The sequence below is a fragment of the Ranitomeya imitator genome, chromosome 6 (assembly GCF_032444005.1).
Source record: "Ranitomeya imitator isolate aRanImi1 chromosome 6, aRanImi1.pri, whole genome shotgun sequence".
NCBI classification, from domain to species: domain Eukaryota; kingdom Metazoa; phylum Chordata; class Amphibia; order Anura; family Dendrobatidae; genus Ranitomeya; species Ranitomeya imitator.
Genome location: NC_091287.1, coordinates 211,865,635 through 211,888,939, shown reverse-complemented (window position 1 = coordinate 211,888,939; position 23,305 = coordinate 211,865,635). Strand labels below are relative to the sequence as shown.

The window sequence follows — 23,305 nt, the reverse complement described above, 5'->3', positions numbered from 1 at the left end:
GCTAATATAATATAAACCAAAGATATAAAAAGAATGCTGAATTTTTACTAAACAGGCGGCTGCAGAATAGAAATGTTACAGCATGGAATAATAATGCTGAATTTATTTTCAAAGGATATTAGTAAGGCCGCGAACCAATAAATGATTTTACAACATTGTGTTATAAATCCCTTATAAATGCGAATGTGTTATAAATATCATATAAAAGTTGTGAAATTAACATGTGCTAAAATAATGTAGAATTAAAGAACGCTGAAATAATATCTGCGGATGCGGCAGATCTAAAAGTTATACATTTGTTTCTTACGTGTTTTGGTGTAGCCAAGAAGATTTTTTTATGCAGATTTTATATAAAATGCGGGCGAATACAAAAAAGGCTTCTTTATTTCCAAATAACATGCTGCAGATACACTATCATCATGACCTGTGTGACTTGTGGCTGTCAAATAAAATACAATGCTCTGATAACTGCAGTAAACTCATTTCCGCTACCTTAGTAAATATTGTAAGTTGCTCTCTGTGTACGTTCTACACCGGTTTTTTGGGTCAACAGAACCTCTGTTAGTATATCTCCCCCACAGAAACTCTGGCTGTCTAGTGACCAGCATGTCCTGTAGAGACACAGCTGTGCTTGTCTGTCAGTTTCACACTTATATTAATGAAATGTCTTTGTAAGCCACGTTGTCCTGTAGAGACACAACTGTGATTATTATATAAACGGCATGGTGTGTTATAAAATACAATATATAAAAATGAGAATACCTTACACATTACAGTCTGCAGCCAGAAACACTGGTTCTAAAATACACTGCATAGAAATGTGGCCGTAATAGGTAATTGGTTATGCCACACATTTCTCAAAATGACATACACTGTAGAATATATCTGCAATTCACTACGCTTGTAACACATATTTCATCGCCCCAACTCCTGACTGCTATACATATAGGACAAATTTACGCCTAAAATAGCACAAATAGTTAATATTGGTGTATTTTCATACACTTATCAAAACTTTGGGTTTCTACATAATTTCTATTTATATGTCCTAATTAGCACTACTATTCAGCTGCATTCTGAGATATATATATATATATATTAATGTACACCCTGCACGCCGTCATGCCTGAACAAAACAGAAATGTAGATTTTTTGCGAATTTATTAAAAAGAAAACTGAAATATCACACGGACATAAGTATTCAGACCCTATGCACAGTATTGAGTGAAATATTACACTCAGTCATGCCGCCTGTTACTGTATACAGGCTGTAATCCACATATAGTCTGTAAAAGTGCGAATTACAGGGCCATGTAAATACACGCCTAAAGTATAAGCATAATTATAGGAATTTGTAAGTTTCCAAAAGTAAACCCCAATGTATAATTAATATGAGATTATGCCATCTAGTGGCCGTAATAGGTAATTGGTTATGCCACACATTTCTCAAAATGCCATACACTGTAGAATATATCTGCAATTCACTACGCTTGTATCACATATTTCATCGCCCCAACTCCTGACTGCTATACATATAGGACAAATTTACGCCTAAAATAGCACAAATAGTTAATATTGGTGTATTTTCATACTGGAGCATGCAACGAAAATGTATCTAGTCCCCAAACAGGAGCTAGACAAACTAAGACCCGGTACTACAGATAACATACGCGACAGTGTTATTCGGCGCCTTGATGGTAAAATTAGCGACATTTTACAGCGTCGTGACATTCCCGATGATGTGAAAATTAAAATGTATAGCTCTGTGCTACAACGCTACTTGGTACATACGCGACACAGCTCAAAAGAAGTAACGGCTTTAAATCTCGTTGGCTCTCCTGATCCTGGTCAGCAACAATTGCCAAATACCGCCTCTGATAAAAATCATGAGATCGCTGAAATTGTCGGACATATAAACCAAAGATATAAAAAGAATGCTGAATTTTTACTAAACAGGCTGCTGCAGAATAAAAATGTTACAGCCTGGAATAATAATGCTGAATTTATTTTCAAAGGATCCGTAATACCCGGGTCTAACTTACTGGATTTGGTACGTAGTACAACGCAGAGCCATGCTCTGAACAGTAGAAATTTACCGCCGGGTTGGGATTCATTTATGCAGGCTATGGCCGAGCTAAATATGCCGTCTACAGTTGTGGGTAACCCCGCTACTAGGAAGCTTTTAGATGAATTAAAAATTACCAACAGTGAGACACGCTCTGTATCTACACCGCTGAAGTTAGCGGCGGCGCCCCGTACAATTCAATCTTTACATTCGCCGTCATTAGGTACCACACGCGGAACTCTGCTACCTAAAAAAAGGTCTCTACCGATGCTACAAACCATGTGGCTCACGATGTAAAGAATGTACTGGATAAACGCTGTACTCGTCTTGTAACGCTATATTAATTATTTTGTAAGAAGTGTAATTGTTCATTGTACTATTTAATGTTTTTTACTTTTTATATTCTTTGAGCTGTTGTTTTATTGTGAGAAATAAAATTTATATTCGTATAAAACACGACGCTTCTTACTTGCTTGTGTTGTAACATTGGTTCATATTATATATATATATATATATATATATATATATATATATATATATATATATATATATATATATATATTGTGTATATAAGGCAGCCACAAGGAGAAAATCTGCTACACTGTGAATAAACACAGCTTACAATGCCCCACAGATAACAGCTAAATAACTTCTCAGATCAAACATTCGGCGTTATAAAAACCAATGCCTGGGCACATGACCCGCAATAACCTTCAGGTACAATACATGTACAAACAGAAAAGCTGCCTCTTCTGCTTGTGAAAATAAACATTTATTGGGTACGCAAATACAACAACAATTGACCTAGGTGTTATAAACCTCTGAACCGCAGTTAACCTAAACATTTAGGTAATGTTCACCATTTAGTTAGTGTTCACCATTTACAAAAACAAATAGACAGCTTTAAGTTCTCCACTATATGAATACACTGCAAATACCCACAGCAGATTCTCTGTTTGTGAAAATAAACATTTAGTTAATGTTCACCATAGTGTTCAGTAGAGACACATATAAACAGCTTTAAGTTCTCCACTATATGAATACACTGTGAATAAAACAAAAGCTTACAGAATCAAACTCGGGGCTACGTATAAAATCTATTATAAAACAAATGAGAAAGGTGTTATAAACCACGTGTAAAATAAATACACGACTAGGCTATAATTATAAACATGTGTTATTCCACAAAATACGGGAATAATATCAAAACTACAACAAATTAAACTATATTAAACTATATCAAAAGGGGAAATCAAACAAGGAGGGACAGCTGGATACCAGCCGTCAGACAAGGGGAGGGGAGGGGTTACACATTTTGATACACTTTGATAGGGGCGGGGCACCTGTCAGATTGAGTTTGACGGATCATGGCTATTATACACTACTTATATAATTTTTTATGAAAAATATTCCACGGGTGACTATAGATTAAATGATTTATGCAATAATGAGCGTATATGCTAATTGGACAATGGCAGTTCCTCTTGTACTCTGAAAAACAACTGAGGAGGAGAGGGGGACCGCCCTTTTTGTCTCTGTAGGTTTCCTGTTCCTATGGGCGGGTCCCTCTCTCATAGTGGGTGCTGTCATGGCTCATTAAAAGGGCATTACCGGTAAGTAATCCGGCTTATTTGAGCTACCCCGCCACGTCAAGGTCTTTGATGCCAAGGGAAGAAAGAATCTGTAGCAGTAGGCAGTGGTCGACTGTGTTGAAGGCAGAAGACAAGTCGAGAAGGAGGAGGATGGAGAACTGTCTGTTAGTTTTGGCTGTAAGTCATTAGTAACTTTTGTTAGGGCAGTTTCGGTGGAGTGGTGGGGCTGGAAGCCAGATTGGAGGTTGTCAAGGAGAGAGTTAGATGAGAGGTGGGAGGAAAGTTGAGCATGGACATGTTGCTCAAGGAGTTTTGAAGCAAACGGGAGCAGTGATATAGGACAATAGCTGGGCATACCTCTTAGGTCAAGGTTAGTTTTTTTGAGGATGCGTGTGATGGTGGCATGTTTGAAAACAGAGGGAAGGTACCAAATGATAGTGATAGGTTGAAGAGGTGGATACGGGCTGGAAAGAGCGTACTAGTGAGGTTGGGGAGCAGGTGGGAAGAGATGGGGTCAAGTGCACAGGTGGTGAGGTGTGATTTGGAAAGGAGGTGAGTAAGCTCTCCTTCAGTGATGTTGGAGAGGGAGGTTATTAGGGAAGGGCAGAGGTCTGGTATATGGAGTGGTTGGGGTGGTGTAACAGAAAAGGTTTACCTTGTTTGCTTGATCTTGTACATAGACCCAGGTATCATTTGCCATGAATAATTTTTTTTTTGCATCTTAATCCTGTTTATTTAATTCCAAAGCAATCCAGAGCCTACATCCAGATCATTTTCATAGCACAGCGTAAAAATCCAGCTATTTTAAATGGGTTTGCCTGTGCCAGTGGTCACATCTGAGTGCGCATAAAATTCTGCCATTTTGTGGTACTGTAAAAAATTTTGGGAGTGTCTTATACAATTTCTTGACATCATTTTGCTGCAGGGCAGATATTTTACACTGGGTTTTGTCTGCCACATCATTGCGGTCAAAATTGTGCCATTTGAGGCCTCCATAGAATTGTTTTTGTTGTGTCATAGCCTACTTATTGACACAATTTTGCTGGCCAAAAAAAAAGTAAAAATACAGGCCAGGTATTTGAAAGTGGGCTATCTTCGTCAGACGCCTCATCTCTCTGGGGGCTACAAATTGTGGCATTTGAGGCTTCAATTACTTATTGTTACTCCAATTCTTAACACAATTTTGCTGTAAAAAAAATAAAATACTTGCCAAATATTTTACAGTGTGGTATCCCCGTCACACGCCTTATCTACCTGTGAGCTAAAAATTGTGGCATTTCAGGCATCCATTTAACTGTTTTTGCTGTGTGTTACTCTAGTTCTTGACACTATTTTGCTGTAAAATAAAAATACAGGCCACATAGTTTACAGTGTGGTATGTCAGTCACACGACTCGGCTATCTTTCAGCTACAAATTGTGGCATATGAGGCCTCAAACTATTTTTCCTGTGTCTTAGCCCAGTTATTGAGACCAGTTTGCTGAAAAAAAAAATTGGTAGCTACAGGCCAGATATTTTAAACTGTGATTTTCCCACACACGGATCACACATAAGTTCGCTCCAAATACAGCCATTTGTAGTCAACGTGGAAAATATTGTAGTCCTTTTTCAAATGGGGAAAAGCGCGTGGGAAGGGATGGGAAAGTGGATGTGATGGTGCATGCCGAGGCCATGGGCAAGCTGAAATTGGGCCACAATAAACCCCCACATCTACTCGCCCGACCTTCCTGTCCCTATTACTAGGAAACCGCAGAACACCACTATTGAACCCTAAGGAGTTGTCAAAAGGTTGTTGGTCGGATAGCGGATAATGCTTCCAGTCACTTTGCCACCAGCATCCTGTCTCTACACAGTCAAATCTGAGTAGCCATGAGTCTGGACCACATATTCCTCTCCCTGATTGTCCTTCCTTCCCACCATGCTGAGTGCCAGAGACCCCGACGAGCTGTTCACTTTTCATTTTTCATTTTATAGATTTGGGCCTCTCACCTGGTCCACTTGTAGGGGGGCAAGATGAGATCGCATGTAGTGATGCCCACATACTTGAGCAGCCACGGTCACACGAAGGCGACGGTGGAAACGGGTCACAAGAGATGGACGATAAGACACAATTGACAAAGTCAGAAGGAGGATCAGGGTGTGGAATTGGAAGATGAGGTGGTGGATGATATAGTAACTGACAACCTGGAAGGGGGACATGCAGAGCGAGGACAGCAGCACACAGGGGAGGGAGGCGAAGCACCCCAACAGGCAGGAAGAAGCAGTGTGGTGGCCGCAGACAGAAGGCGGGCAACCGTTCCCTGTAACACCAACACGATGGAAGTTGTCAGTACAACTGTTAGATCTTCCCTAGTTTGGTTGTTTTTTAAAGACTCTGCCAATAACCCCAAAAAGGCCATTTGCACCACCTGCCATGCCCACATCAGCAGGGGTAGCAAAACTACCATCCTGACCACCACCAGCATGATCAGGCACATGGCAACAAAGCACCCAACTTTGTGGGCTGAACCCCAGGGTCCAGAAACACTGCAGGTGACACCACAGCTGCTTCTGCTGTTGTGTGTGGAAGCCAATCCCCTGTCCATGGTGCCTGCGAAGATGTCTCCTGCCCTGCACCTGTCGTTGCACACACTCCACTAGCACCATCATCAAGCACGTCTACGTCCTTTTCCCAGCGTAGCGTTCAGTTGAACATACCCCAGTCCTTGGAACGCAGATGTCACAGTTCTTTGGACAACCAAGGAGTACAGGCGAGAGAGACAACTCCAATCCAGCAGAGGCAGGGGAACACTGGCAAAGTTTCTGAGAGTTTTCTCAGACCCCCCATCGCACTGGCCCTGAGGCGCGCAGGGTACTTTCAAAAGTCTTTGATGATGCGGAGGGAGTACCTTGCTGACCGTACCAACATCCTCCGTGATTCCTCTGTGCCTTTTAATTATTGGGTATCCAAGCTGGACACGTGGCATGAACTGGCTCTCTATGCCTTGGAGGTCCTGGCCTGCACTGCCGCTAGCGTTTTGTCAGTGGGTTTTAGTACCGCTGGTGGAATTATAAGTGATAAGTGCATCCGCCTGACAACTGAAAATGCTGACAGGCTGACTCTTATGAAAATAAGCAAGGGCTGCATCGGGCCAGACTTCTCTACACCAACGAATGATAACGGCAAAATATAACCTCAAATCCAATGTCTTTTTTTTGGGAGGTCTATTCTCATGCACCTCTTCACACCCACACATGGGTATATGCTTCCTAATTTCTCTTACCCCCATGAAGGCACCACGGAGAGAGAGAGAGAGGGATCCGCCCTCAGGGACAGGAAAGCCACAGTTTAAAAAGGCGGGACTTCTCTTCCACCTCAGTTCGGTTTCCTGTCCCTGACGGGGAACCTACAGGTGAACATACCTGCATCGCGGGATTCCGGGGACCATCTGGCCGGGTTCAAGCGGCGGGGGGCCCTGCTGTGGTCTAGATGGATTCCGTCCCCGAAGGCACAATTCGGGGACAGCGGGCCCTGAGTAGGTGCAGGGAAGAGGCAGTGAAGAGGATGCCGGTCTGCCTCTTCCCTTTCATCATGCGACCGGTAATAGGTAGCGGCGGCTACCTGGTAAATTACCGCCGGTCTGGGGGATGGCGGCGGTGGCCACCAACAGGAATGGCCGTGATGAAGGCTGCGGCGGCACTTCCGATACCCCCAGGGGCCGGCGGCCAGCATTGCGTGCAGCAGAGAGTGGCGCGCGTGACTGGCCGCAGGTTAGTGCGCAGGCGCGGCGGGAGCACATCCGAGTAAGCGCAGGGGCGCCTGGAAACCGGAAGTTAGGCGCTGCGGGCGGGCAATTTAAACAGCTGAGCAGCTTGGAATCGCTGCTCAGCTATTCTCACCATGAGTGGATCAGAGCAACCCGCAGAAGAAATTCTGCAACCTCTACCGGAAAAAAGGCCGCAGCAAAACCCGCAACCACAGCCTACTCAGCGCCACAGCTCTGGATCACAGCGCAGCAGAGGCTCCAGTGGATCCAGAAGGAAGACAACGGTTCAAATGGAGGACACATCTCCAAGACCTGAACCGGTACCTTCCTCATATCAGGAGGGTAAGTGGACTCCGTGAAAGTACATATTCTAAATAGGGTTTTGTTATGTCCCTAGTGAAAGAAATGTACGGGGAAAACTAAGCACAAGGTGTGTGCAATCTGCACTGCAGATTTACCTACCACATGGGTCAAAAAACTCTGTGCGATTTGCATAGAGAGAACTTTAAGCGAAGAATCCCCAAGATTTGCATCCGGCCTTAAAGAGCTAATTAAATCTCAGGTGGAAGATGCGTTAAAAACACAAAAAGCCTTCAAAGGAAACACAAATCGAGACGTAAATTCCCGGATTCTAGTTCTAGTGAGGAACACGGTATCCAATACAGCTCCGATAGTTCCCTGTCCTCTTCATCATCCTCGACATCATCAGAGAGTGGTCGTAACTGTTTCCCTATAGAAGAAACAGATGTGCTAATAAAAGCGGTTAGAATAACTATGGGGCTAGCAGACACTCGGTCTAAAAAAACGGCAGAAGACGTTATGTTCAGCGGCTTAGAGCAGAGAAAACGTCGGGTATTTCCGTTGAACAAAAAAATACAGACCCTAATAAAGAAAGAGTGGAAGAGGCCAGACAAGAAAGTCCTCCTAGCTCCAAAAAGAAAATATCCGTTCGACGACCCTGCATGTTCTTCTTGGGGAAAAGCACCTAATATAGATGTCGCTATTGCGAAGGCCTCTAAGAAATTTGCGTTACCCTTTGAGGATCTGGGGACCCTTAAGGACCTTATGGACAAAAAGGCTGAGGTGTTCTTAAAAGGCTCCTGGGAAGCAACTAGCGGGGGTTTAAAACCAGGAATAGCCGCTACATGCACGGCAAGAGCATTGATGGTGTGGCTGGACCACCTAGAGTCTCAATTGAGGAACAAAACCTCACGGGAAACAATATTGGATTCCGTGTCGGTAATGAGGGGTGCTGCTGCATATTTGGCAGACGCTTCCATAGACTCTGTGAGACTGACGGCAAGGTCGGCTTCATTTTCGAATGCAGCCAGAAGAGCATTATGGCTCAAATGCTGGCCGGGAGACCTACAAACAAAGGCAAAATTATGCTCCATACCATGCGAGGGAGAGTTTTTGTTTGGGCCTACCCTAGATGACATCCTCGAGAAGGCCGTAGACAAAAAGAAAGCCTTCCCAGGTTTTCTTAACCAACCCTACAAACGGCCCTTTCGGGGTAGGAAGTTCATGCGTAAACGCCCCCCAAAAAACCAAGAAGACGGATGGGAAGATAAAAGATTTAAAGGCAGAGGCTTTATGTTTAATAAACCTGACAAAAAGAAGCAGTCCCAATGAAGGTGCGCCCCAGGTGGGGGGGGGGAAGACTAACATACTTCCTTCAAGCCTGGGAAAAAATATCAGGGAGCGAGTGGACACTGAGTATAATAAGGACTGGTCTAAAATTGAAATTTCACACAATGCCACGCAACCATTTCGTGATAACACCACAGAGAAAATCAGAGGTCGAACAACTGGCCCTACAAAAAGAAATATACAGTCTCCTCGCAAAGAATGTCCTACAGGAGGTCCCACAACAAGAGGAAGATTCGGGATTTTATTCTCCTTTTTTCCTCCGAACAAAACCAGACGGGGCATTCAGAACGATAATAAACCTGAAAAAATTGAACAAATATCTAGTGACCCAAAGTATCAAGATGGAAACATTAAAAACCTGTGTCAGATCCCTTCATCCGTCTTGTTTCATGACTCTAGTCGATCTGAAAGACGCATACAATCATGTGCCTATCCATCCCAGTTACCAGAAATACCTCAGAGTGGCGGTGATAATGCAAGGGGAACTGAAACATTATCCGTTCAGAGCTCTCCCATTCGGCCTTGCTATAGCCCCGAGAGTATTTACAAAGCTGATGGCGGAAGTGATGGCCCATATAAGGGAGCAAGACGTACTAATAGTCCCATATCTGGACGATCTCCTTGTAGTGGGCAGATCCTCACACCATTGCAGTCAGCAGCTAGAAAAGGTGATGACAGCCTTGTCAAATTTGGGTTGGATGTTGAATCTAGAAAAATCCAGAATTATTCCAGTACAAATACAGCAGTACTTGGGGATAATGATAGATTCGACAAAACAAGAATGTCGTCTTCCGGGGACGAAAGTTACCAATATGATACAACTAATAACTCAAGGCTTTCTCCAGTCATCACTTTACGGAAGGCAATTTCTGTGTTAGGGTCAATGACAGCCTGTATGCCAGCAGTCCAATGGGCCCAGTACCACTCCAGAGATTTCCAGTGGGAGATACTAGAAGCACATCTCCAATTAAAAGGGGATTTAGAAAAGCGCTTAAAAATCTCCTCACGAACAATATGTTCCCTAGGTTGGTGGATAGACCCGACCAACTTAACCAGGGGGTTCCATGGGTATGGCCAGTTTCGATAACCCTAACCATGGATGCGAGCCCATGGGGTTGGGGGGCTCATTTAAAAGATCAAATTGCCCAAAGCCCTTGGTCAGAAACAGAAAAACTGTTCATCGAGCATGAAAGAGCTCTTGGCGATAAAATACGCACTCTTAGGCTATGTGCACACGTTCAGGAATTCATGCAGAAAATTCCTGTGAAAATCCGGACATTTCTGCCAGATTTCCGCATGAAATCCGCATGCGGTTTTTTGCGCGTTTTTTGCACGGTTTTGATGTGGTTTTTGCGCGTTTTTTTCCGGACATTTCCCAATGCATTAGACAGTGGGAAAACCGCGAAAAAAACGCAAAATTAATGAGCAGGTTCATTATTTTTCCGCAATGCGTTTTTCATGCGGAAAAACGCACATCATGTGCACAGAAGTTGCGGATTTCATTAAAAATGATAGGATGCTTAATGTATGCAGATTATTTGCGGTTTTATAGCGTTTTTATAGCGCAAAAACGCTAAAAAACCGCTAATAATCTGCAACGTGTGCACATAGCCTAACACTTCCTAGTTTTCCTCCGTTCCCATCATGTAAGAGTACTGTCAGACAACAGGGTGGTGGTGGCATACCTCAATCACCAGGGGAGAACAAGGTCCCGCTCATTGATGGAAGTGACAAAATCTATCCTGACATTGGCAGAAACCAATCTATCTTCCCTGTCAGCCCTTCACATCAAAGGGACAGAGAACCAGGCGGCAGATTTCTTAAGCAGAACACAGTTAAGGCAAGGGGAATGGGAGTTGAACCAGGAGATATTCAACTGCATTGTAGCTTACTGGGGTGTACCGGAAATAGATTTGTTCGCAAACTATCTAAACCGGAAAACACAGGCATTGTGCTCAATCGACCCACGAGGGAACCCAGTGACCCAAGATGCTTTTCTGATTCCCTGGAACTTCCAACTGGCTCATGCCTTTCCTCCGATAGCATTAATTCCATTAGTTCTGAAGAAAATCCGGGAGGACATGGCGAGAGTGATTATGATAGCCCCGTTCTGGCCAAAGAGAGCGTGGTTTTCATGGTTACGCACAATGTCTGTAACAGAGCCATGGGTTCTCCCAGACATCCCAAATCTTCTACGCCAAGGACCAATAAACCATCCACGAGTGGAAAACCTACACATGACAGCATGGAATTTGAGAGGGAACTTTTAGCAAAGAGGGGGTTTTCCTCAAATGTAATTTCAACACTCTTGTCCAGTAGGAAACCAGTAACTACCAGAGCATATGGCAGGGTCTGGAAGAAGTTCCTCTCTAATCCAAATGTCAGTGTGTCAGGGAAAATCCCAATTAAGGAAGTGCTAGAATTCCTTCAGAAAGGGTTAGCAACAAGTACCCTTAAGGTTCAAATTGCTGCATTAGGTGCCTTATACAACTGTGATCTAGCAGGGAATCACTGGATAAAAAGGTTTGTAAAAGCCTTTATTAGGTCTAAACCAGTCATACACCACACTTCGCCTCCCTGGGACCTAAACCTGGTACTTTCTGCACTCACGAAAGCGCCTTTTGAACCCTTATCTCAAGCTTCCTTAAGGATAATCTCCCTGAAAACCTCTCTCCTGGTAGCGTTAACCTCAGGCCGCAGAATTAGTGACTTGCAGGCTCTCAACTTACCCGCCTCTAATCCAGGTACTAGAGGATAGAGTAGTCATTAGGACTGACCCGTCTTACCTGCCCAAGGTAGCATCACATTTTCATAGATCTCAGCAAATATCCTTACCATCGTTTTGCCCAAATCCCAAAAACGAAAAAGAGAAGTCCCTACACACGCTAGATCTTAAGAGATGCTTGACCCAATATATAACAGCCACAAGGAGTGTAGGAAAGGCAGGTCTCTGTTTGTTTGTTTTCAGGGTCCAAATAAAGGGCACAAAGCGTCAAAAGCAACATTGGCGAGATGGGTAAGGGAGGCCATCACTCTAGTATACGCCTCGTCCAATGAAGTCGCTCCAGAAGGGATTAAAGCTCATTCAACCAGATCGGTATCAACCTCTTGGGCAGAGCGGGCAGGAGCATCGATTGACCAGATATGTAGAGCAGCCACTTGGTCTTCTCCCTCTACATTTTTCAAACACTACCAACTGGACCTATCCTGCTCCTCAGACCTAACCTTTGGTAGGAGGGTTCTGGAGGCAGTAATCCCACCCTAATACACATTCTATGAAATTCTCTCCGTGGTGCCGTCATGGGGGTAAGAGAATATCGTAGTTACTCAACGATAACGGTATTTCTCTGATCCCATGACGGCACCCGTATATTCCCTCCCTTTCACGTGTGGGTGTGCACACTACTAATGTTTAGTCACAAGATGTCGCAAAAAAAAGAGGAAAAAATTAATTATTTTGTTGTTTAATAACCATTTAAGTTATAGCTGAAGTCCTGTCAAGGCTCTATAAACCAAACTGAGGTGGAAGAGAGGTCCCGCCTTTTTAACCTGTGGGTTTCCTGTCCCTGAGGGCGGATCCCTCTCTCTCTCTCTCTCCGTGGTGCCGTCATGGGATCAGAGAAATACAGTTATCGGTGAGTAACTACGATATTTGCCTATTTGCTGTTATCCTCATCCTCATCAGCCACCACCACTAGATCACCATGGTGACCGTGGTCCATGATGCAACAGCCACGTTATTGTGTTAAAGTGTGTTGTTGATGCCCGTAAAAAAATTTTTACACGTTATGTTGACGTTTACTCCCCAGGGGGAAATGTTTGTCAGCCCATACACTTAGTGTATGAGCATTACAAGTATAGGAGACCCTCTCCTTTTAAACTAGTAAAACATTTTTAGGAGACCATCCTCCACGTCTCTTCCGACACCACCACTAGATCACCAGGGTGACCCTGTTCCGTGATGCAAAAGCCAAGTTATTTTTTTCAAGGGTGTTTATGATGCCCATAAAAACAAATGTTTACACAGTATGTTGATTAATGTGTACCCCTCCCGGGGAAAAGTTTGTCAGCCCATACACTTACTGCATTGGCATTACAAGTATAGGAGACCCGCTCATTTAAACTGGGAAAACATTTTTCGGAGGCCATCGTCCACATTTATTTCAAGGGGGATTGGGGTGTATGCAAATTTGGGGCAGGCCTTGCATTCACTTCATGGGCAAAATTTATGGGAGTGCTAAATGACTGATAATGTGAACTTTGGTTTCCTGTGGCCATCCAGTATGTTGGTTCAAAGGCTCATTGAGGTACGTGTAACTTTGGGGCAGGGCAGGCCTTGCATTCAAGGCATAAGCAAACAGTATGGGAGTACCAAATGAATAATGTGAACTTGGTTTTCCTGTGGCCATCCAGTGTGTGGGTTCAAAGGCTTATCTGGGTGCGTGTAACTTTTTGGCAGGGCAGGCCTTGCATTCTGTGCATAAGCAAACAGTAAGGGAGTACTAAATGAATAATGTGAACTTGGTTTTCCTTTGACCATCCAGTGCATGGGTTCAAAGGCTTATCGGGGTGCGTGTAACTTTTGGGAAGGGCAGGCCTTGCATTCTGTGCATAAGCAAGCAGTAGGGGAGTACCAAATGAATAATGTGAACTTGGTTTTCCTGTGACCATCCATCCATGACGTCTGTTCAATGGGTTGTTGGGGTGCGTCTAAATTTTGGGCAGCCCTGCCACTCCATACGCAATAACTGTTGAATAATGGGAACAACAAAGCATAGCCAACTGATGGCTTTGTAAGAATAGTGAGGGCTGACTCCTGGCAGTATGAAAATAGTATTTGTGACTGTCAGGGTACACACGTCAGGATTTCTTGCAGAAATTTCCTGAAGAAAACCGGAAATTTTCTGCAAGAAATCCACATTTTTTTTGCGTGTTTTTCCCGTTGTTTTCGCGTTTTTTTTTTTGTTTTGTTTTTTTTTTTTAGCATTTTGCAAGCGAAATTAGCTTGCAGAATGCTAAAGTTTTCCAAGCGATCTGTAGCATCGCTTGGAAAACTGACTGACAGGTTGGTCACACTTGTCAAACATAGTGTTTGACAAGTGTGACCAACTTTTTACTATAGATGCTGCCTATGCAGCATCAATAGTAAAAGATAGAATGTTTAAAAATAATTAAAAAAATAAAAAAAATTGTTATACTCACCTGCAGACAGCGGCGTCCGTTCCTATAGATGGTGTGTGTGTGCAGGACCTTCGATGACGTCGCGGTCACGTGAGCGGTCACATGAGCGGTCACGCAACCAATCACAAGACTGCGACGTCATCGCAGGTCCTTCACACACATCATCTATAGGAACGGAAGCGGCAGCATGCACCGCTGAGAGGCGGGAAGAGTCCGGGGACCACCGAAGGTGAGTATATCACTATTTTTTATTTTAATTCTTTTTTTTTTTTTTTTACCAATTATATGGTGCCCAGTCCGTGGAAGAGAGTCTCCTCTCCTCCACCCTGGGTACCAACCGCACATAATCTACTTACTTCCCGCATGGTGTGGACAGCCCCATGCAGAAAGTAAGCAGATCAATGCATTCCTAGGTGTTCGGAATCCCCGCAATTCCGCAAATTTAATGAACATGTTGCTTTTTTTTCCGCAATGCGATTTTTTTTCGCGGAAAAAAATGCAACATTTGCACAAGAAATGCGGAATACACTGTAAATAATAGGAGGCATATGTGAGCGTTTTTTCACGTTTTTATAGCGAAAAAACGCGAAAAATACTGAACGTGTGCACATGGACTCAGAGTCCCTTATTCATAAATGAAACAGGATGCGTCTGATGATGTGTCCACACACCACATGGCCAAATAAGGTTGTAAAATGTTAAAATGACATTTCCCAGTGAATGCATTTGTCTTGGTTGAAAGCAATGCTAAAGTTGAAGAACGCACCAAAAATGCTACGTGTGAACAAGTGGTGGATGAACATTTTTGTTTTGAGTTATTTATTTTGCCTTATATACAAATCATTACCCTGGAATGGATATTCTTTAACATATTTCCCAGGAAAATCCATTTTGGTTTCATTTCTGTATGTTTTATTGTGCACCTGTAAAAGTGGCTTAAGACTCTGACAACACTGTTCTCAGCTGAGACCTGGGAGTCAGAAATGCTTCCAGGGGTATTCCACATGATGTTCTCATGTCATTTGAGCACTGTTCCCATCGATTTCAGACGTTTTTAGACCCTAAAAGGACCCCCGGGGGGGTCGTGGCAACAATGCTCAGTTTTCCCATAGACTTACATTGAGCTCATTGCTCGGGTCGAGCACCCGAGTATTCCAATTTTCTCGACCTGAGCAACGAGCACCCGAACATTTTAGTGCTCGCCCATCACTATTCCTGATCTATGGATATCTGCTTTTAGTTGAGATGACTCTACTGTGTATGTACCTGGTCAGTAGTAACCATTGCTGTGGAGTTGGAGGTTTGGCTTACCTACTCCACAGCCCTGCTGTGGCAAATGATCTTTCCCGCAGTAAAACTGAGCAGTTTGTCATCATTTGTGAGGCATTTTGTCTGACTTTGGACTTTTTCAATGCTCATGCATGGTTGTCACTGATTCAAGTTTCTATTCCATTTTACTTATAGAGGCATGCTTTCCAAAAAAAATCACAATGCAACCTAAAAAAAACAATAATGGCATACTGGGAAAAAAAGGATTACAAAGTACAATAGAATTTTATATATCCAGATTTCTTCTTTTATCAACAGGATTTTTTCTATCCCCACCTCTACAATTTTCATACAGTTAATAAATTGCCATAAAATGAAAATGGATGGTGTTGTGTCATGATGGTGAACGAAATGTGAAATAAGAAGCTTGTTATCGCCCACTTTTCCAATGTCCCTTATATGTTCGGATATCCTCCCCTACAGAAAGCGCTTTTTCTTTCCTGCATGAACCTTATTGCATCGGGATCCACATATATTTTCCCATTTCATGTTCTTGTGTTATTTTAAAGTGAACCTAGCAGCCTAAATTATGGGCAGCATGTATGAAGCACTAGTTGTATGATCTTAGTCAGGTATGCTTGACTCAGAAACGTTGTCGTTTGTATGGGGGGGTATACCTGTCACTTCAGGGCATCGGCGGGAAGAGCCGCAAGCGACCCACATGAATCTGCATGTCTTCAATCAACCATGCGGATTCACTGCGTCCAATGCATCGTACAGGTGAAATTTATCTTGTGGAGGCTCTTGTTTCCGCAAGATAAATAGACATTCTGCGGTTTGGAAAGACGTGCCACATTTAAATGTCTGTGGGTGAGCTGCGAGCGTCTCTGGACACATAGTGGAAATGGGATTTCTTGAAATCTAATGCACCAGGCTGCAACATCTGGGCGCTGCACAAGTACGCAGCATCCAACCCGCAGCGTGTACTGATCGTGTGCACATACTCTAATTCCAGAGAAATCCACTTCATCTTAATATGTAAATGAGCTGTTTAAGATCTATGGGCCGAATATAGATCTTCCTGAGAATCCAGCTACAGAGCCAATTTTAAATGAAAGGGGGGCAATACCAGTGTGAGACATATAGATCAGGAGAGCAGACTGTCAGTTATTTTAGGTCTCAAACTCGTAACGCCCCATTTAATTTAAATGGAGGGAGATTTCAAGGAGATCTAGATCTTGACATCTCATTTTTATTTATATAGAAAAATGTGGATTTTTCTGGAATAAAAAATCTGATTACAGATATCAAGATATCAATTTATTCGATTTCCAATTGCCTACATGCCCATATTAACAGCTTAGTAAGGCTGATTGTTACTAACGCATTCGCTTTTAATAAAAATGTTGGAATGGTGTCATAGGTTAACAAACTTCCTAAATGTAGTTTTGAATGGCTTTTTAGGGGTGAATTTCTTAAAATGGGGTAGATTTTTGATGATTTTTTTTTTATTGGCATTGAAGCCTTTCAAAGCCCCTTAAAAAGTGATGTGGTCCATAAAAAGATAGGTTTTGTGAATTCACTGGAAGAAATTAAATAATCCTTCTAAACGTGTAACCCTGCAAACATACTAAGAAAATAACAAGAGATATGGTAACTATTTTTATTAACTATTCTTTGTTGTCTATTTATTTTAAAGGGGTTGTTTCCTACTAGGACAACCCCTTCTTAATCTGAATGTTAGCCCCTGTTAACTTAAAAGCACTTACCGGTGTGCCCACCTCCCATGCCGATGCCGTTCTAGCGGTGTCTGCACTTGCTTTCCCATCACTACATACTGTCACATAAGCCCTGCGCCCAATCAGTGCTGGCCTCAGTCCCTGCCTTCGGACAAATCAAACATTAAAAGGAGGTCAGAGAGCTGCCACAGCCCAGACTTCCTGTTGTTGTTGGATGTGTCCACAGATGGGGACAGTGAGACCGGCATATGACCAGCAGTAACATAATGTGATGTGTGCCCTGGGAAAGTGAGCGTAGACTCCGCTGGAACGGGCCCACACAGGAGGTGATTATAAGTGTTTTTATTTTAATAGGGGAAAACATTCAGATTGAGTAGGGGTTGTCCTATTAGTGGACAACCCCTTTAAAGGTCATAAGAAGTCAGTTCAAAAATTGCAATTTTTCTTTTTAACCCCTTAGTGACGGAGCCAAATTTTTGAAATCTGACCAGTGTCATTTTATGTGGTAATAACTCTGCAACGCTTCAACAAATCCCAGTGATTTTGAGACACTTTTTTTCGTGACACATTATACTTTATGATAATGGTAAATTTAGGTCAATATGTTTTGTGTTTATTTATAAAAAATATCAAAAATTTGAGAAAAATGTTAAAAAATTAGCAATTTTCAAAGTTTGAATGATTATCCCTTTTATCCAGATGGTCATACCACAGCAAACCATTAATAAATAACATTTCCCACATGTCTGCTTTACACCAGCACCATTTGTAAAATGTTCTTTTATTTTGTTAGCATTTTAGGAGCTTTAAAAATGTAGCTGCAATTTTTCATTTTTTCAAGGAAATTTACAACATTTATTTTTTTAGGGAACAATTCATGTTTGAATTGACTTTAGGGGTCTCATATATTGGGAAACCCCCAAACGTGATACCATTTTAAAAACAGCACCCCCTGACATATTGAAAACTGCAGTCAGGTAGTTTATTAACCCTTCAGGTGCTCTACAGGAATTAATGCAAAGTGGTATGACAGAAATGAAAATGTGTATTTTTACCACCTAAATGTCGGTAAATTCTGAACAGGTTACAACAGCCGTCAGACTCTAAGGCCGCTATTTGGTCATGAATTGCCATGGCAAACATCAGGACCACACAATCATGATCTGAGGGCACCAATTGGGATAAAGAGGAAGCCCCCACACTCTGTTAACCATATATAATGATGTAGTCACTATTGACAGCAGCATCTTAGGGGTTAAACAGATATGTACAGTGCCAACACTGATCGTGGCTGATACAGCAAGTTGTCCGCTATAGTCCACAACCGACAGATGCTGGATTGTCACCTGTATGGGGAGGCTATTCTCTTATATCTCAGGTCAGTTAAAAGACGTATTGGCGGTCATTAAGGGGTTAAACTATCATCTAATTTTATGTATTGTAAATAAAGGCAAATCATATCAATTCACCACAAACCTAAAGTAAAATGCATTACAAAAAAACAATTCCATATTCGCCAGGACTGAAAGAAACTTTCCCGAACTATTACCTAGTAAAGTGACAGCTGTCAGTTTTGAGGCAATAACAGGTTTCAGCGGGTAGAGGTTACGGTTAAGGGACTGTTCACTTTTTTTTCCCCTCGTTTGAAAACTGACATAAAGTCATCAGTGCTAAAATGTTAATATTATTTGTGTTTTCAGAGCGGCAAGCTAGTAACAAAAATGTTTCAGAAGATTCAGGAACTCATAGATGACAAAGATGCTCTAGTATTTGTGTTAATAGATGAGGTAAGTCCCCTTCTAATTATGCATTTCCTTTAGAGAGAAAAACAAATGCCTGCAAGATTTCTCAATACCTTTTCATACAGCTGTGCCACGAATTAAAAACATGTACATTGACAGCATATAATATAGGACATTCTAGGATTGTTGTCGCCAATACTAAAGGTACCGTTACACTAAACGACTTGCCAACGATCACGACCAGCGATACGACCTGGCCGTGATCGTTGGTAAGTCGTGTGGTCGCTGGGGAGCTGTCACACACAGCTCTCTCCAGCGACCAACGATCAGGGGAACGACTTCGGCATCGTTGAAACTGTCTTCAACGATGCCGAAGTCCCCGGGTAACCAGGGTAAACATTGGGTTACTAAGCGCAGGGCCGCGCTTAGTAACCCGATATTTACCCTGGTTACCATTGTGTGAGAAATTTTCCCACGCAGCAATTGCCATAAAGTGAGACTTTGAACTATAGTAACCTCAGTAATGCAGTACAGGAGCCATTGTCTCCCGTCAGTGTGCCACTGAGAGTCCTATAGAGCAGTGACATCACCCGATGTCACTGTTCTGTAGGGGAGATTGTCTTGGGACACTCGTTATTAAATTGGACTACGGCGGACAGGTAGTATACGGTTTATTATTTTACGTTTTTTGCAGTCGCTGAAGTATGGGAAGTATGGTTAAATGAAGAATATTAAAATATAGAAGTATTATACACTGGCACTGTACTGACAGAACAATAGGGAAGAGAGGGGACTAGATAAGGGGGGGGGGGAGAAAGGGGAAGTGGAGCTGCTGGTGAGATGGCAGGGTCTGTGCTACACCCTGTCTAGAATAAAACAATATAACATATATCGATATATCACCTGCGCTTATGGAGTGGTACTAATGGTGCATGCACTACGGCAACGCTTACACCAAAGAAAACAGAACAAGGTACGCTGTGTGCCTCAGAACTGTGTGTATGCTAAAACACTCCTGATCCTAGCGGGGTGATGCCTTGTCCGATAATAACTGATAGTGCCGAGGTGCTGGTTTAGCATACAAACATGCACTTACTGGTTGCAGAGATGACGGTAGCTACGAGGATCAGTGAATGTCCGTCCTTGTGGGTTAGTGTGCCGAGCTGCACCGTGAGGCTGCGGAGAGGTGCCGGGACCGGCTATCCCCAGAAGGTCACTGCTCGCTGAGCATCTAGAAGGGACAGGAACCGCCAACTCCTAGCGTGCCCCGGCCGGAAGCAACGCCGGAGCAGTGGCGGTGTGTGTAGGGGGCGTGGCAAAGATAGTAACGTCACAAGGTGGGCGGGCGCGCGTCAGGGCAACCAATCCAACGCATTTCAAAGGAAGCACTCCTTCGTCAGGGCTGGAGTTCCCTGTAGGACCCATCCTAATATAGCCTGCTCCCCCCAGATTCAGACCTGCCCATATAGCTCACGGATAGTAACATTGACGTGCTTAATTGGGTCATAGACTATACTGCGACGTGTGATAGGCATGTGCATCAGGCCACAATTGGACCAGGTAGATTTACATGGTAATTATACAAGGGAAGCTATAAGCGGGTCTGTGCCAAAAATAGCTGCTGGGTAGTACGGACATCCGTGGCATAATTACCTACATAGTGTCTGTACGTGACCATGAACTGTCATAGGGACCTAACTAGAGGAGGAAAAAGGAGAGGGGGAAAAAAAGGGTGGGAAAGGGTTACGGGGGATAAATAGACAGGGATTAATAAGAACTAAGTTTAGGTAATCGTTTTTATTTTTATTCAACTAAAAACTGTACACATCTAAAAGGCCAGGTGGACATACATCTGGTTTCATTCTAAGATTCATTATGAAAATTGGTTAAAATATTAATAAAAAGATTAAGAAATTTTTTAAAAAACATTTTAAATCCAAATGTAAACTTACATTGTTCATCATGGTCTACAAGACCACCATGGGATACTAAATGTAGGTCTATGACTACGTGTCTGTGGGTTATTTAAGTAAACCGTCTCATACTGAGCTGATTTAGTGTATTAAAGGGTTACTTACTATTGAAACGCATACAGCTCTATTTCCTGATTGAGCCCTTTTGGGGCTAGGCTATCCAGTGTGAAGATCCACTTGGATTCAACCCTAGACATTATTTTTAGAAAATCCCATCCCCTGGGGTTTTGTTGGACTGTTTGAATCCCACAAAAAAGGACATTAGTACAGGATCGGTTGTGCTTTTCCAAGAAGTGGCGAGATAAGAGGGTGCCCTTTAAAACATTTCTGGATGTTGTCAAGGTGTTCTTTTATTCTGACCTTTAGGGGCCTTTTAGTTCGGCCTACATATATTTTCTTACACGGGCATGTAAGTGTGTAGATAACCCTAGCTGTTTCACAGGAAATCTTATTCTTGATAGGAAAACTCCTGGTGCCACTTGAATCCAAAAATGTGGTTTGGATACATCTTTTACGGGATGTCCGTATACAACATGAACAGTGTCCACATGGTGTGAATTCCATAGGGCGGGGATCTACTGTTGTTGCGGATACACCTTTTCTCAACATAACTGGTTTCGTTGTAGGCGCTAAGAAGAGACCCAAATTTTGCGCCTTCGCATAGACAAATCTGGGGTTCTTGGATAAGAGATCCCCAATGATCTTGTCTCCTTGTAGAATAGGCCAGTGTTTCCTAACTATATTTGTAAATTTTTTATACCCTGAATGGAACTGCGTCACTATAGGTAGATTATTTAATTGTTGGTGTATGTCTTGGGGAAGGGGGGGGTTGTCTTTGCCCGCTTTATGGACCAAACTCTGCCTGGGTACTTGGCTGACTAACTGTCTAGCCATGTTCAAGGTTTGTGGGTTATACCCCTTGGCTTCAAACTGCTTAGTGATGTGTGCCGTTTCGTCAATATAGTCCTCTAGGTCTGTGCAGTTCCTCCTGATGCGGGTATATTGGCCCTTTGGTATGTTAGTGAGCCAGACTGGGAGGTGACAGCTTGTGACGTGTATAAAGCTGTTTGAATCAACCTCCTTGTGGAAACATTTAGTTTTTAATGTATTATTTTCCACATAAATTGTTAGGTCTAGAAAATTAACTTCGGAATTGCTTATAGTAGGTGTGAATTCCAGACCGAATTGATTATTGTTTAAGTTAGAAATGAAAGAATTGAGTTCAGTAGCTGTGCCCTCCCAAATAAATAGAATATCGTCGATGAATCGACGCCAGAGTTTTAGACCGGTTTGGAGTGAACCAGCCTTGAAGATATGTTGTTGCTCCCAATTACCTACGTACAGATTAACATAACTTGTCGCGAAACACGTACCAATTGCGGTGCCCCACGTTTGCAAGTAATATTGGTTCTCATACTGGAAATAGTTATGCTTGAGTATGAACTCTATACTTTCCAGGAGAAATTGAATTTGGGGATCCTTGTATATTTCTAAAGAGTGTAAGAACAACTGACTCACAACCCTTTTCATGGTTAATTACAGTATACACGGACTTGATGTCGAGGGTACCTAAAATAAAGTGACTTTGCCAAATAATAGGTTCCAAAGTTTGTACAGTGTGGGTGGTGTCCTTAAGGTAGGCCAGGATAAGTGGCATACACTTTTGCAGGTGCATGTCCACATACTTCGAGAGGTTGGCAGTGAGGCAATTTATGCCCGATATAATGGGGCGGCCTGGTGGGTTTGAGATGTTCTTGTGAATTTTTGGTATGTGATAAAAGATGGCTATTGTTGGGGTTCGGTTGCTGATGAAATGGAATTCCTTTTTGTTTAGGATCCCCAGCGATTTGCCTTTTAGGGCCAGACAATTAAGCTTATGGGTATAGTTGATAGTGGGATTGGACATCAATTTTTTATATGTAATAGTGTCATTAAGGAGTCTCAATGACTCATTGTGGTATGAAGCACGATCCAACACAACAATGCCACCCCCCTTGTCCGCAGGGCGGATGACAATATTGTGGTTGGCTTGAAGATCAATAATTGCTTTCTTTTTGCTCGTGCTAAGATTATGTGGTGCGTATTTGGAATGGTTTATATTGAGCTTTTTGATGTCTGTGATAACTAGGGTCTCAAAGGACCGGAAAGAGTTTGAGTATTCATTGATTGGATTGAACGTGGATTGAGGCGCCAAGTTGGTATGGATGTAATCCGTGGTTATGGTAGGGTGGGTACTGTTCGTATTAGTTCCCTAAACGGAGCGTACCTTGTTCTGTTTTCTTTGGTGTAAGCGTTGCCGTAGTGATGCACCATTAGTACCACTCCATAAGCGCAGGTGATATATCAATA

General features: G+C 42.8%; 1 protein-coding gene across 2 annotated transcripts in view; it reads left to right on the top strand.

Annotated features, from left to right (window-relative positions):
* The window catches only part of TRIP13 (thyroid hormone receptor interactor 13), a 215,378-nt gene that overhangs the window by 133,423 nt on the left and 58,650 nt on the right, over nt 1-23,305 (top strand). For both annotated transcript variants that reach the window (XR_011314029.1, XM_069730461.1), the window contains exon 9: nt 18,942-19,028. Coding sequence is in view for 1 of the 2 variants with exons in the window: in XM_069730461.1 (XP_069586562.1) it covers nt 18,942-19,028 (87 nt within the window). In the remaining variant the exon portion in view is untranslated. The remainder of the gene's footprint in view (nt 1-18,941; nt 19,029-23,305) is intronic.